General features: G+C 46.6%; 1 protein-coding gene across 1 annotated transcript in view; it reads right to left on the reverse strand.

Annotated features, from left to right (window-relative positions):
- Nucleotides 1-844: 844 nt before the first annotated feature.
- LOC6587242 (GATA-binding factor C) overlaps nt 845-15,022 on the reverse strand; it is a 34,780-nt gene continuing 20,602 nt past the window's right edge. The window contains exons 5-9 of the mRNA XM_002013627.2: nt 13,813-13,958; nt 5,157-5,300; nt 1,628-1,814; nt 1,331-1,518; nt 845-1,194 (exon numbers count right to left, since the gene is read on the reverse strand). Coding sequence (XP_002013663.1) covers nt 1,168-1,194; nt 1,331-1,518; nt 1,628-1,814; nt 5,157-5,300; nt 13,813-13,958 — 692 coding nt within the window. The 3' untranslated portion in view covers nt 845-1,167. The remainder of the gene's footprint in view (nt 1,195-1,330; nt 1,519-1,627; nt 1,815-5,156; nt 5,301-13,812; nt 13,959-15,022) is intronic.

Raw genomic sequence — 15,022 nt, forward strand, 5'->3', positions numbered from 1 at the left:
CTAAAATTATACAAAAATTGCTAACAAATGTATTTTACAAATTGCCATTAACATTTAATTTAATTAAATTTAGTACTTTATGTTTATCTCTATGCATTAATGTGTGTGTTTTGTGTATATATTTTTAAGACTTAGGTTTAAACATTGAACATTTAAGTGTGTGTGTGTGTGTTTCTTGTTAGTTAAAAGTTGGGTGCTGCCCCGGCCCTGGCTCTTTGAAATATTTATATATTTTCTGATTTTCGATTTAGTTATTTTTTAAATTTATTTTACAATGGCTAAGGGCGCTCCCTAGTGAATATTTATATTTATGTATATATAGATTTTAATTTTTTGTTTATCACGTCTGTTTTGTTTAGAGTCTAAGAATTTAACTAGTTTACAGTAGGCATACGCTATAAAGTATTTCGTGCAATTTTCAATTGCATTCCGCGAATTAGGACAATCGTCTTTCGTTTTGTTTTCAACTTTCATACAAAACTCTATTCTCTTCTTTTGGACGTGCGTTGTAACGGTGTTTGTCTGCTTTATTTATAGCAGTAATTTTTAGTTCTCTATGTGCTTGATTTTTCTCGCTTTTATATATACACAATAAATATTTATGCAACTTCCTCTTTCCCTCTCCATCTCCATCTCCCTCTCGTTTCTGTTTTTGTTTCTGTTTCGTTTTGTTTTTTATGGCAGTTCATAAAGCACAATTGAATACGCTGAGAGAAATTAAATTAATTAAGCGAAATATGAAACAGAGAAGCCATAAAGGCGAAAATAAAATACAAATAAATGTGCAGCCCTTTAATTAATTTTAATGGGTGTTTTTTTTTTTGTTTTTGTTATTATTGCCGGCTTTGCTCGGCTCGGCTCGGCTCGGAGTCCGGTCCGGTTCGACAGCAACAAAACGAAAGCTTAAATAATTAAAAATTGCACGCAATGTTTACAATTAGGAAAAACCAGCGCCTGGGCATCATTGGCATTGGCACACCCGGACACCCGCACATACCATCCACACATATGTGTGGATCTCAAGTGCTAAGAGCGGACGGGCTGTCCAGGGCTGGCTGTCAAGGAGTCCTCAGTTTGGCATTGTGTTTGTTGTATTTGTTGCATCTGGTTTGCTTCTCATTTGTGGCATTAACTGAACAGATTATTGTTCAAGTTATTACCGCTCCATCACGTATAGTCTGTGCGCCAGGTGCCCTACAAGAGAGTGAGCGAGAGAGAGCAGAGAGATAGTAAAACATTAGTAAGAAAGCTCTCAATGGAATCCACTCGCAAGGCAGAGCTTTGTCGAAGCCTTGAGTGTGTTAAGCTGCTCCTCCGTGGGAGTACTCACCATTGAGCTGAGTCCCAAGTGATAGGGCTGCGAGTGCGGCACAACACCGCCGCCCAGAGAACCGGCGGTGGAGAAGCCTCCCTGCAGCCCACTAGATGCCCCCAAGGCACCCATGCCGCCGGTATACCAGCTGCCATGCATATGCGCATGCGCCGGATGCAATCCACTCGAAAGGTGTCCATGTTGCGCTAAAGAGAGAGACAGAGAGAAACAAATAAAGAGAGCAGGCGTTAGTATGAGTGACAACCGTTTAATTGGCGCTGCAGCTGCAGCTGTAGCTGCAGAGAAGATGCTTACCCATGGAGGCAGAGAAGCCGCCGCCGAAGCCCTTCGATGGGTCCAGAGGCTTGAAATCGCCCATGCCCAGATGGCCGCCCATCGGCAGACAGCCGCCGCCCAGACCCTTCTTCTTCTTGGACTTGGAGCTCAGCTTGCGGTTACGCGTCTGTATGCCCTCCTTCTTCATGGTGAGCGGACGATTGACCTGCAAAAAGTAGGGGAAAAAATAGAGGTGAAAACTTTTTTGCGGGAAAATCAATAAAGGAAAAAAACTCGGCGTCTGACCACTAAAATGGGTCAAATTTATGCAAATTCATGGACCGGAAATGCCGCTAGCTGCACACGCTGTCTGTTGCAGTTGCAACTACCAGGAGTTGGGGGTGCCATGTGTATGTGAGTGTCTGTGCGCCTGTGAGAGTGCAACCGGGAAGTGAAAATGAAGTATTACAAGCATTTCTACACGATCAGATAAGCGACATTTGCGAATGCGATTAGTTGGCGCTGATAGCGCTGCCAACGGCACCCGGGCAACTTTTTTTGTGCCCTCCCCCTTTCGGTGCTCTCTTTCGCTACAGCGCTGCTGTTGTCGTAGTGTAGTCTTCCCTTGGCCAATGCCATTGTTGCTGCTTCTGCTGCTGCTGCTGCTGCTGGGCTCTCTTCATATGCAATGCCTTATCACTTGCGAACATCTAAGCGGCAGCATGCGCTTCATTGCGCTACAATTACAATATTGAGTTACCCTATTCCCAGCAACAACACCAGCGGAAGAGGCACCAGGAGCAGCAGAGGCAGCAGCCGAAGCTTTAGATACCCTAGCAGATTCATTGTTCCTATGGCAGCTTTACTTGTATATTATAGTGCAGCGACAACAAGGTTCTGGGCTCAGTTTTAGATATAAACCCCAGTGGGACACCAAAATTATAGGCCTCATATCCCCTGCCAGGGTATAGCAACAGAAGCAGAGTAGAAGGAGGAGCGGCGCCGCAGCAGCAGCAGCAGCAGCAATGACAAAAGGAAAGAAAGAAATGTTACATTACAAAGAGCGAGCGACAAAGAGAGCCAGAATAGGGCTCTTGGCTCTCCCGTACCTGGGCGTGAATTATACGACATTGTTTGTGCCTTTTTTTTTGCCCTTGCAAAAGCAAACACAGAGAAATTGTTAAATTGTTGGGACATAGAAAGAGAGGAGTTCTGAAGAGCCGAGATTTGAGTGCATTTCGGAGGGTTGATCATGATTGTCCCGTCCCAACAAACGTATCACTTACAGAGTCGGATGAGGATGAGGATGAGAATGGGGAAAGGGGAGTGTACGTTGAACAAAAACTGTATCAAGATCACTTAGCGAGATCGGCAGCGGCGGCACAGCCCACGTAATTGATAGTCTCTCTAGCGTTTAGCGCAAATTGTGGCAATTAGCAAGTCGGCAGCTGCGCTTAAGCTTTAATTGATATGCAGCAACAAAGCATAAAGTTGTTAATGCACACAGGCCCTGATCATTAGGGAATTCGTAGGAAAATGCACTCTCGCCCGGGGAGCAGCAGCAGCAGCAGCAGCATCTGCAGATTAACTTTTTTATGCATAAAATCTAAATCGAGCGTGGAGCGCACACACGCGCCGCTGCAGTTGACTTGCAATGTGACAGCAGCCCACCCACATCACATCCACCATCCACACCATCCACACCATCCACACCATCCACACCACACAGTCCACTCGCACACTCTTGCACACAGAATGCAAGCCCGAAGCGAGACAGAGACACTGCCCTGTTGTCGGCAAATTGTGTGAGACGTGTGTGTTGGAGGGGGTCAGAGCGAGACGGCGCCAGACTGCAGCCCGGCCGCCGGGCCGCTGGGCCGCCGGGCACCGTTAGGTCACCTTTATGAGTTATTGTCCAGGACACACACTCTCCCAGCCGGTGCACAGCGGGCATCGCATCTCTCTCTTGCTCCTCGCGATAAGCAGAGATAAAGATTACGAGTATCGGGCGATGCTCAGCAATTGTCTCATTTGCTGTTAATTAACATGATGAGGCTCACAGTTCCAGGGAACTGCCAGCAGATGGCAGATAACAGACAGAAGATTTAGCAAGTGTGCGGAAAGGCGAACGAAGAAGAGCGAGCACTCGCACTCGCACTCCCCATAGGGGAATACATCTGGGGGGGGGGAAAGTGCTCCTAGCCAGACTCCACTGTACGGCAACATTTCCATAATATGTGCCAATCACTTGGGCTCGCAGAGAGGCCCACACAGGCCACCGGGCCGAATAGCAAACGAATTGAATTGAAATGAACTGCGAGGCAGAAAGGGGCAGCAATAGATACGGGGAGGCCGAGCGAGAGATAGAGAGAGATGGAAATAGCTACAAAAATGTGCGCTGATTGGCATCTTATCGCGATGGGCCACTGTCCAATTGACGGGAAAATGCTCGCAAAAATACATTTCGCTGTAAGAAAAGCCACCCAAAGTGCACATGCATACATATATACGTATATGCCGCATGTGGCACGTTGCAAAGTTTGTTTTTTTTTTTTCTCTTCCCGCAGTCTCAAATCAGATTAGCGAAAATGGAGCACTCTTTGATATTTGCCTTTTATGGCCGGGCTCAATTAAAAATATTTCGCCTTTGCCGATAGCCATCGAAGTGCAGTTTTCCCCCATGTGGCAAGTGGCAAGAGGCAGGCGGCAGGCGGCAGGCCGCAACTTAATTAGTTTTCCCAGCCGAGTATCGGAGAGACAGTGGGCCAGACAGGGACAGGTGGCCCATCACTTAGGGGCCACTGACATGTAAATGTGCCAAAAGTTCAGCCGCAAAACTCATTAAAAACTGGCCTCGGGAAATCCCAAAGTTTTAGAAAAAGGAAGATGGAAGACGACGTAAAGAAAAAGGGCCAAAAGAACACACAAAAAGGAAAGAAAAACTTGGGCTTATCCCCTGAAAAGCGTGGCTAATGAATATTTAATAAGAATGCAGGAATGGGGCAAAATAACATTATTCAATCCACTGCAGTTTAGCTGGTGCTCGATTACATAAATTACCCTGATTCGTAGCTAAAAGGGGGAGATGGTCCCTGCATCCTGCCACGCGTTGGCCATAACCGAAATCTGGGAAAAGCTTATCGCATTTTCACAGCCAAACACCAGAGCAGACGCTTATCGCCGTCGCAGGGGTGCAGGGGTGCAGGGGTGCTGCCCATTGAGTGGTTGAGGGTGGTTGGTGGCTGGCTGGCTAACTGGCATCTTTAAATAATCATCAGCCATTCATCACGAGGGGTGCAACCTGCTGGGGCAACAAATGAAGAAGCTAAACGGAAGGGCCACCCCCCCGGGTGGGAGGACACTTCATTTTTGTCACATTTAATCTGTGTTCCCGTCCGACACTTATGGAATGGTATGATCCACACGGGGGGGGAGGGTTAAATGTGGCATGAAATCGCTTAAATCGTAAATCGATGACTGGATGTATGGGGGGGTGGGGGGGATGGCTAATGTTTCCGATGAACAGTGATCTATGGATGGGCTGGAATATCTTTAAAAATGTACTTACATTGTGCAGCTTGTAGTACAATCCGCAGGCGTTGCAGACGGGCTCGCCGCTGGCGTTCCGCCGCCAAAGGGTTGTGGTTGTGGTCTTGCAATTGGCGCAGGATGTGCCCGCCCGCTTGGCCGCACTCTGCAGCGACTGCAGGGTCTGCAAAATAGAAGGAAACAAAGTGAAGGGTTACTAAGGGATATCCTCTGGTTAGACTACTTCCTCCAAATTGATTATGCTAATGCCAAAGTTCGATCAGCTAATTGAACAGCGCCAAAACTAACGCACAGCGCCCATACAGCCGTATAACCACTCTGGCTCTGACCAGGTCCCAAACAAAGTTGCTCAACACGCCGGGCAACAGCATTTTTTAAATGGCATACCAAAAGCAAACCCATGCCCAAGCCCTCACTCCAGAGCTCCTCGGCTCCAACTCCAACTCCAACTCCAACTCCAGGCTGGGCCCAAGGCTGGGGCCTTCGACTTGGGTTAACAGCAGCATCAATTCATTAAAATGACAATTTTTACAAAACTGCCCAAAAACAACAGCAGCAACAACAACAGCAACAGCAACAACAGCAACAAGGAGGGATCATGTCTGTGCCACGCTTAAATTTCCACGAATTGGCTACAAGAACTCAGAACCAAAGAACCCACGAGAGGAGAACGAAGAACGAAGAGCCCAAAAACCCAGATCCCTCTTGGATCGCCCCACTCCAGAGTGCCCCAGCAGCAGCAGCAGCAGCAGCACACTCTGTGGCACAAACTTTGTCTGCGTTTTGGTCTTCGTTATAGCGTACCCTGCCCCCCGGCCGGACCTGGTCCCTCCACAGCCTGCTGTGCTGCGAGTACGTACGTGTGTATACCCTTCCAGTCATCCAGTTGTGGGTCTTGTTCGGGCTGCTGCTGGTACAACACATGGCTACGAGGCCTTAAACTGGCGTTGATCATGTTTGACTTTGATTTTTAATTGTTGCCTCTGCCTCAGCTCCAACCCAAGCCCCAGTTCCAGCTTCAGCTTCAGCTCTGGGCCGATCTCGATCTCGATCTGTTTAGGTCTGTGTCTCACCTGTTCTCGATTTGGCGATTAACATAAATCAGAGGTCATATGGCAAGGGCCCCTCTATCTACCGCTACCCCCACCCTTTGCCCCACTATATCTTTATCTTTGCTTTGGTTTGGTTTTGCTTTGGGTGTCTGCATTTTTCTTCTCTTTTTTTTTTGGTGGCACTGTCGTGTGTTAACGAGCTTGTAACATTTTCAACCAAATGCGAAAAAGTGAGAAATTCAAAATTAATTTCAACGCCTACAAGGCGGGAAAGAGAAGTATAGCCAGAGAGAGAGAGAGAGACACACAGCGATCCAAACTGGAAGTTTTGTGGTAATTATGTGGAGACTCTTGGACCAGACTTTAGCGAGGACATGGCCAAAATGCTTAAGCGTATATAAATTAAGTTGTTAACATGACAATGCAACAAAACACCACAGAAAGCGAGAGGGCGGGAGATAGGGTGACAAACAGGATCGCCAGTTCGCATTCCATTCCCATTCCAACTGGTTTCGATCTGGGATCTGGGATCCGGAGTGGGCGTGGGCGTGCCAACTTCTGTTGGCCAACAGTGTCAATTCAATCAGGCTTGTCCGCCCTAACCTAAAGAGCAGCAAACATAACCTCAATTTCAGCAAACATAACCTCACAAAAGCAACATAACCTCAACAAGAATCACAAAGCAAATCACATAAATCAATGTCAATGCAAACAGAGTGAGAGTGAGCGAGAGCGAGAGCGCGAGAGACTGGTGGGGAGCGGTAGATGATGGGAAAATTGACAAACTGTCAGACATTGACAGGCGTTTGGGGTTTAATTGAAATGCAAAAAGCGCAAGCGCCAAAACAACAAAAGCAACAATCGCACAAAACAAGATGGCGCTTGCGATTAATAACAAAAGCACGGCACATAAGTGCCGTGTGTGTGTGTGTGTGTGTGTGTGTGTGTGTGCTCTCCTACGTGAGTATGAGTGCGCTTGTAGTTGCTTTTGTTGCACGAGATGTTGCCCATAAATTGTGATTTATCAATGCATGACAAAATGCGTTTGCATTGTTTGGGCTGTGACTTTTTGCTCTCACTGTTGCTGCTGCTGCTTCTGCTGCTCTCATACCCTTGACGAGGGTCTGACGATTTTGAAATGCAGAAGGGAACGTATCTTTGAATGTTTTGAAGCACCAGAAGTAACACTTTAGCTGCCACATGGATTATGGATTATATGCCCCTCCCAGGGTATCCAAATCCGTCATTGTTCTCTCCCTTGGCTACTGTTGTTGTTGGGCACTCCAGCGGACACCTTGATTTATATTTTTTGACCATTCCCACAAAATGGTCGCCTCTTTTTCAGTTTCTGTGGTTTTTTTCTGTCTCATATTTCTCTGAAGCTTTTGTTGTTTTATGCAAATTTCGTTTTCATTTTCAGGAACACTCGCACAAAAACATTTAAATATTTAATTGTAAGTAAAACATAGAGAGGCCCCAGAGCAGAAGGGCAGCAGCAGCAGCAGCAGCATTACGAGTGGGTGTGTGGGTGGCAGAATAAATATGTACAAAGTAAATATATTTCCAGCTCCACCCACCGCCTCCACTGGCGTCTCTTCTTCTGCTTTTCTATTTATTGCGCAGCTTTTGTGCGCTCTCTTTTGAGCCGGGCAATGGCAATGCCCTTTGCCATCTCAGATACGCAACGGGACACAGTCAAGATGGCAAGCCAAGAGCGAGAAGGAGGGACGGACAGAGCGGGATAGAGTGGGAGGGAGGCAGAGAGTGAGTAGATAGATGTAACAGTCTTATCTCAGTGTAACATCTTTCACTTGCGGGCAGAGAGTGAAGCTATCTCGCTCTCTCCCTCTCTGTTGGGGACATTTTATCAACTCATTTTTTTTTGTTCGCTTTTCCACTTCTTTCGTTATCTAACAAAACATTCATTAAATTTTTCGCAGTCGCTTCTGCTGCTGCTTCTGCTGGTGGCAACCCTCAGCCAGGGCTTAGAGCGCATGGCCGCCCCCTTTCTGGGGGTTGTTTTGGAGCCTCCCCTCCCCAGAGATGTACACAGCCAGGGAAGATGGCAAAAAGATAGCGGGCAGAAAATTTCTATATCTGATGCTGTACAAAGGGGCAGAAGGACCCAACAAAATGGGGCTGATGCGGGCCGGAAGGGGCAGGCTGGAGGATGGAGGCTGGAGGCCTGTGTCTGGCACATAACAGTTACATTTACAACGGGAAATGTGTACCGCTTTGTGTGTGTGCTTGTGTGCGGGTCTCTTTCTGTGTCTGTTTGTCTGACTGTGAAATTTAATTTAAAAATTCAAATTTTATTGGCCCAGAGGAAAATGTTTCCTTGTGGGCCTCATCCTAGCCCCCCTCTGCTCCTCTCTGTCCTTCTCTTCTCTTCTTCGCTCTGAGTTTTTTTTTGTGGTATTTTTTTTGTATAATTCTGTCCGATTAGATCTGCCCACTTTCTGCTTTTCTATGTCTAGAGAATTTTTGACAGTTCTTTCGTATTTTTCGTATTATTATTTTCCTTGAGGCCTATCAACTATGCCTCTTAATTTCGTTTTCCTTAAAATTCTACTGATATTTTGGTATTTTTCTGGTATACTATACATATGTTTTAGGGACCTGATTCGGTGGGATTATATATTCGCAAAGGTTTTCTCATTACATTAAATCGGACGCCCAAAAATGTCTGACAGATCCGAAAATTTTGGTTTTGTTTTCGTGCTCACTTTCCATCGAATCTGACCGAAGGTTCTGCCTTCGAGACCTATTTAAGACCATTAAAGAAGCGTGAATATATGTAGCTGTGATTTTATGAATACTGTGAACTCATGCAGGGCTCTAATATGTGCCCATTCCCCACATCTCTTGATGATCTCATCTTTGAACAGTAGTCCTAACGTTTCATTTGGTATTTTTGTAACGTTCCGTCTCATTTCCTTATCCCTTTTCTCTGGCTCTGCAGCTGTTCCTTGAAGGCGGTTCCAAAAAGGAGGCGTCTCTCGGTTCAGGTTAGGGTATTTGTGTGAAGTCGCTGCTACTCCGGTCTCTCCTTGCTATCCGGCTAATTTGACTAATTAAAACATCAGCTTAGCTCATTTCCATGCTCGGGACGCAGTCGCAGCCGCAGCCACAGCCACACAGCCGCGGCACGAAACTGTTGCTAAAAATCACACCTGCCCCGCCGGAGTGGAGGTAAAAAATCAATAAAATGGTTTATGGCCAGCAAACAGAAACAAGCCATTAATGTCGCTCATTAATGCGGCTCAATGAATTTTACGAGCTTGCAGGGGGGCGGAGGGGGGAATACCTGCGGAAAGCCAAAAGGTGAAGGCTCTTTGAGTCGAGCTTGTCGCCTGGAAATGTCTAAAATCCCACATTGGCATTCGCAGGAGGCGCCAGCTACACTGAGAGAAAGGAAGAGTGATTGGCAAGGAAAAAACCATTGAACATGTGAGGAAATTGCCGTAGAAACACCTCAAACACTCACTGCCACCAATAAAAATGGAAATCTCATCAATTTCGTGGAGTGCCTGACAAAGGTAACAGACTAGACTTGCAACAGACTGTCTACTACGCCTAGCTGGTCCCATTGGAGGGCATAAGAATCGTCATTAATATTTGTCACCGGCCATTGAATGGGGGGCCCGGGAACAGGCACGGTCCAAATAAATTATGGAACCAGCCACGAGGCAAGGTGGAGCCTAGTCACTGGCCACTGGCCACTGGCCACTGCCCACCAAAATGAATGTTTCCCAGACACGCGCACAGCCCTAGCCCTAGTCCCAGCCCCAGCCCCAGCCCCCGACCCCTCGGACTGCGTGTTCGTTGTCTGTAAATGGAAAAAGGGTTAGAAAATGCACTGGCAACCCTCAACCCTGTCCCTAGGGTGGGGGGAAACCTGTGCAAAATTATGCATTTGCATATTAAACAGTCACCATAAATTTCATTAGGGGGTGGCACACAGAAAGGGGGCACCGCGCTGGCCAAAAAGCGAAAGCACTGGCTGAATTCGCACTTAACAAGCCAGCGAAACAAAAAAGAGAAGAAAAGGTCCCTAACTCTTTGGGCCTTAATCATCTGCGGAGTGCCTGGCAACCCTTTCGCTGGACCTGCCTTTGAGCCTGCGTTTGAGCCTCTTTCATTATTATTATGGGCACGCCCCGTTTTTGCTGCGTTGCGCTTCATATCGTTAATTTTTAATTGATCTGCGAGGCTGCCACAGCAGCCACAACAGCAACTAACTGTTGCAGCAGCCCCAGCCCCAGCCCAAGCCCCAGCCCCAGCCTCAGACCCAGTACCTCTGATCAGGTCCCTGGCCCAGGGCCTTCTGTGTTTTTTCAAGTGCATTTTAATAACATTAGCCCCCCGCTTAACAAGATCCTAGCGCCCCAATAAAAAAAAGCCCAGGCAAAAAGAAAGAAACAAAACCTTAATGCTCTCGATTGCGTATACGCCCCGTTTTTGGGTCAGTTGATGAAGAAGCAGCCACGTGCATTGAACTTTTACTGCGAGCCCTTCTCCTTATTTTCTGCTTTAGTTTTGATTTGGCTGTCGTTCGTTTATCGATCGTCCTCGTCTCCGGGATCCTCTGCATTCGATTTGGGAGCGTCAGAAAGAGCGATTTTTCCCACGCCAACAAGGATGGGATGGAATGGAATGGAATTGAATGGGTTCGGTTGGAGGGGATGCCACAGCTGGCCCCAAAAAAAATGTGTTAATTAGTTTTCTCCCTCTACCTATTTGTACAGCCACTGCCTGTCCTTCTGAGCTTCTAGCTTGATCGCTTTCTTTCTTAAAGGTCAGCCTTTTACAGCCCGCTGAGAGGTCGTTGATCAACATAGTCTTCGATATGGTAAGGGCTTATATATCTTGGTAACTCTTGGTGGAATTCCATAAGGAGTACGAGCTTCAAGTTGACTTTCATTCGGCTTTTATTTATCTTTCCCGCTGCGCTGCATTTAATCATTTTGCATTTGTTTATGGATGTTGAGTTGTTAGCGTTGAAATACGCCTTCGGATTAATAATTAATTAAGCTCTGAGCTTGATTTGTTTTTCTTTCTAGCTAAATGCATATTTAATCGATTGTGTCAAGTGTTGATGGGTTTATTGTTTAAATATTTCTAAATGGATAGGGCGGCTTTTGTGGTTTTGTTTTTTATTTGCCGGTGACATAAGACAATGTAATAAGCATACAAATAAATGTTTTGTACATTCATCCTTTGCTTCTTTTGTTGTATTGCCTGACGTGGCCGTCGTTTTGTTCAATTTACTGTGTGAAAATTCGCATAAATTAAGTGCAACAGCGGCAGCAGCAGCAGCAACTGAGGCATAAATATTATGCAAAATGCAAGCGCCAAGCCCCTTTCCCCTCACACACACACACACACACACACACACACATGTGCTGGTTTATAAGTCACGATCTCTGAGATGAGCAGCTGCCTCTCCTGACCCCAGCCACGTTTGTGTTCTTTGACGACTGGCGGATTTAACATGGATCGGCAATTAGCCATAGCTTGGAAACAAAACACGTTTATCTGGACAGTGCGTTTCGAGATTGTAAGACAAATGTTGGCAAATCGATAAGATAATCGAGAAAAATGGAAGTCTGTTAGTGCTGAACTGCACTGTCTGTAAGGTCACCCGCATACGCCCTCCCAAATGTGACAAATCCCCATCAAGGCTGGAACCAAAGGCTAGGCTCCCCGCCTCCCCCTTAGAGCCTGGGGGCAGCAGTACAGAAAAAGCGAAAACAAAGCGAAACTTTAACGCTTATAAAAGCGTTTTTTTTGGGCCTTATAATTAAATGCAATAATTGCGTTGCCAGCGGGCTGCTTAGCCAGTTCGGTTTGGCTCGGGCTTGGGCCCGGGCCCGGGCCGGGCCAACACAAAAGCAGAACAACAGCGAAACAACTGGAAAACATATGTAAGCGAACGGGGCCCAGAAACTCAGAAACTCTGGCTCAAAACTCCGACTGAAACCGAAACTGAAACTGAGTTGCAGGCTAAAATACATAAATTAAAAATTTGCATTGTTCTGTTTCTGTTTCAGCAACAGCCGCCACCACACTGGATCCCCAAAGAGGCAAACCGAAAGAATTTTGCAGGCAAAAGAGTAACGACTTGTTGACTGTTTTCATACAATTCGGAAAGTTAATTAAAGGCGGCCCCAAAGCAGACAATGAGATCCCCTACCCTTGGACTATCCTTGGACCCCCGAAACCCCCTTGGACCCTTCGGGCAGTGAGGGGCAGGTGCAGCCAGCATCCACTCAACTTTGTATGCAAAACTCAAACAAAACTTGACCCTCTCTGATCGCTGCGGCGACTGGCGGACGAATACGGAATCAATACAATTGCCACCCAAAGAGTTTTGGCCAACAAAATCAATGGTCAGCCTCCAGCCTCGGGGAGCAGAAGGGCCAACAGTGGAGCACAGCTAAACAATTGAATTGCATTTCAAGCAGCTAAAGGACATTTGATGTTGATGGGCCGCATCCTGTGCTGCAAAACTGAGCCAAGGAGAGGGCAAAGAGCAGGCAGCGGTGAGGGGTGTGGGCTGAGGAGCTGGCTGTGTGGCAGAGACCCCCTCGGCCAGAGCCATAAGTCAGCTGAGTGCCACATAAATTTTAATTTGTTGCATATTTTGTCAACGAAAAAATCAACAAACAAACACTTTTCGATCAGTTCCACCTACAGAGAAAGAGAGAGAGAGAGAGAGAGAGGCAGTGCCCCACCAGAGGATGGAGCTGCTCTCCAGCTGTGAATTTCTTGGGAATTCCCTCTCGAGCCACGTCACAGAGGAGCTGCTTAACAGAGTGGCGGGGAGGCAGGGAGGCAGAGCGGGGCGCAATAATGGTTTATTTATGTTAATGTTATGCAATCAAAATGCATACGATTTAAATGCCAATAAAAAATCAACGCCAAGCCAGCGTTTAACAGTTTGGTTGTTCATGTGGTTGTTCAGGTTGTTGTTTGTGGTTGTTAAGGCTGTTGCCTGCCTTTTTACGCATCTTTAATAGACCAATTTTTTGTGCGGCTGAACGTTCCCCGTCTCTGTCGCTCCCCCGCTCCCCCACTCGGCGTTCGTTGCCTAAGTCTTTCGTTGGCTGGCGCCTGCGGCACACACGGGGTTACCATATGCACGTATATTTCCAATAGTTTGTTGCTGCTGCTCTTTAGACCCACACACACACACTCGACCGGGACTCGACTCGACTGCTGCGGCTGGCTGGCTGCTGTCTGATTATGTTTTTAGTGCGCTAAGTGATAATGATGATGCACCTCGATCGTTATCAAGTCAGCCTCCAAATCAAAACCATTTTTTCCATTTTTCCCATGCTAAATGCAATCAGTGTGCGACTGTGGAATGGTGAGGGTCGCTGGCTGGATCTGGTTCCCGGAATCGTACGAGTATTATGACATTTGAGAACTTTCACGCTGCTTTTTATGACCCTTGGCGACAGAAACGTGCCCCAAGATGGATGCTCATGTGCAGCGATTTCCCAGGAATCTCTCTCCCTCTCTCTCTCTTTCTCTCTCTGCCGTTGCTGAATTTATTAGTTAATTTGATGACGGAGCCCCGCGGGTTGGCCAAAAGTTATGGCTAGGTTAGGGACTTACCAGTCTTCGCTTTGGCTTGATCAGGGGTCGATTCTGGCCGTTCATCTTGTAGTATAGGCCACAGGCATTGCATAGATAGTGTCCCGTTCCGTCGCGTCGCCACAGTGGCGTCGATGTGGCGCCACAGTTCACGCACTCGCGACCCTCTGCAAAAAATGAATGCACAAAACATGAAGATTATGAGAAATTAATCAAAATTAATGGAGCGGTGGATGGAAAAGTTTGCTGTTCTTATCTGCTATTTCTTATACACTGGAAAAAGTTGATGTTAGTTGATCTTAGTTTATCTAAAATGTTATTTCAAGGTTTATTAATATTATTTTGAATGGGAAACGAATATTGCATTGTTATGTGATGATCCTAAGCTCTTTTTGTCCCTGTTGTTCTGGTACATTCTGTGGTCAGACATTCTTGTGGCTCTGTGTTTGCCAATGTTGCAGCAACACCAACAACAAAGGGCCACATTTTTCAGCTGTTTCTCAGTCATTTTTATGTTTTTTTCTCTCTCTCGTGTTTTTTTCTTTCCTTTTTTTTTTTTTTTTGGTTGCTGGGCAAACGCATGGAAGCGGAAATGATGGATTCGCTGGGGTCGGGCTCTGTCTCCCTCTGTCGCTCTCGCTGTCTCCCCCGCTAAACTCCCTCGCTCTGTCCCGTTCCTTCACATTGCTCTCTATCTCTCTCGCTATCCCTTTCCATCACTGGGCTTCGACATTGCCTTTTGCTGACTTTACACATTTTAATTAAGCAGCGACTGTGGCAGAGGCCTGGGCAGCGGCAGCGGCAGCGGCAGCGGCAGCGCTGTCGTTTCGTTCTAGTGACTGCAGTTACGCGCTCTCTTGGGCGGCTCTCCCTCTCTTTAGGCTAACTGTAAGTCAGCCTCATTTGAATAAGTTTAGTCATAATTTGTAAGCAAAGTTGATTTGTCTCTCCAACACACACACACACACACTGGCACGCATAAAGAAAGGGTGTGGGTGGGAGAGAGAGATGAAGTTGCAAATGTAACGCGTTATTAACGTTCCATATTACAGTTGTCTTTGCTCTTCCGTCTGCTCTTCTTCCCCACTGCTCTACTCTTTTGCTCAACTCATTTAATGACGCCACTAAATGGGCTTCATTATTTCGGTTTTTGTTTTTAATGCTTGTGCTTTTCCTTTTTTTTTGCCTTTGTCTCTGTTCTGTTTGCTTTGAAATTGAAATTTAGTCATAA

The sequence above is a fragment of the Drosophila persimilis genome, unplaced genomic scaffold, assembly GCF_003286085.1.
Source record: "Drosophila persimilis strain 14011-0111.01,24,50 unplaced genomic scaffold, DperRS2 tig00000000-arrow-pilon, whole genome shotgun sequence".
Taxonomy (NCBI): Eukaryota; Metazoa; Arthropoda; class Insecta; order Diptera; family Drosophilidae; genus Drosophila; species Drosophila persimilis.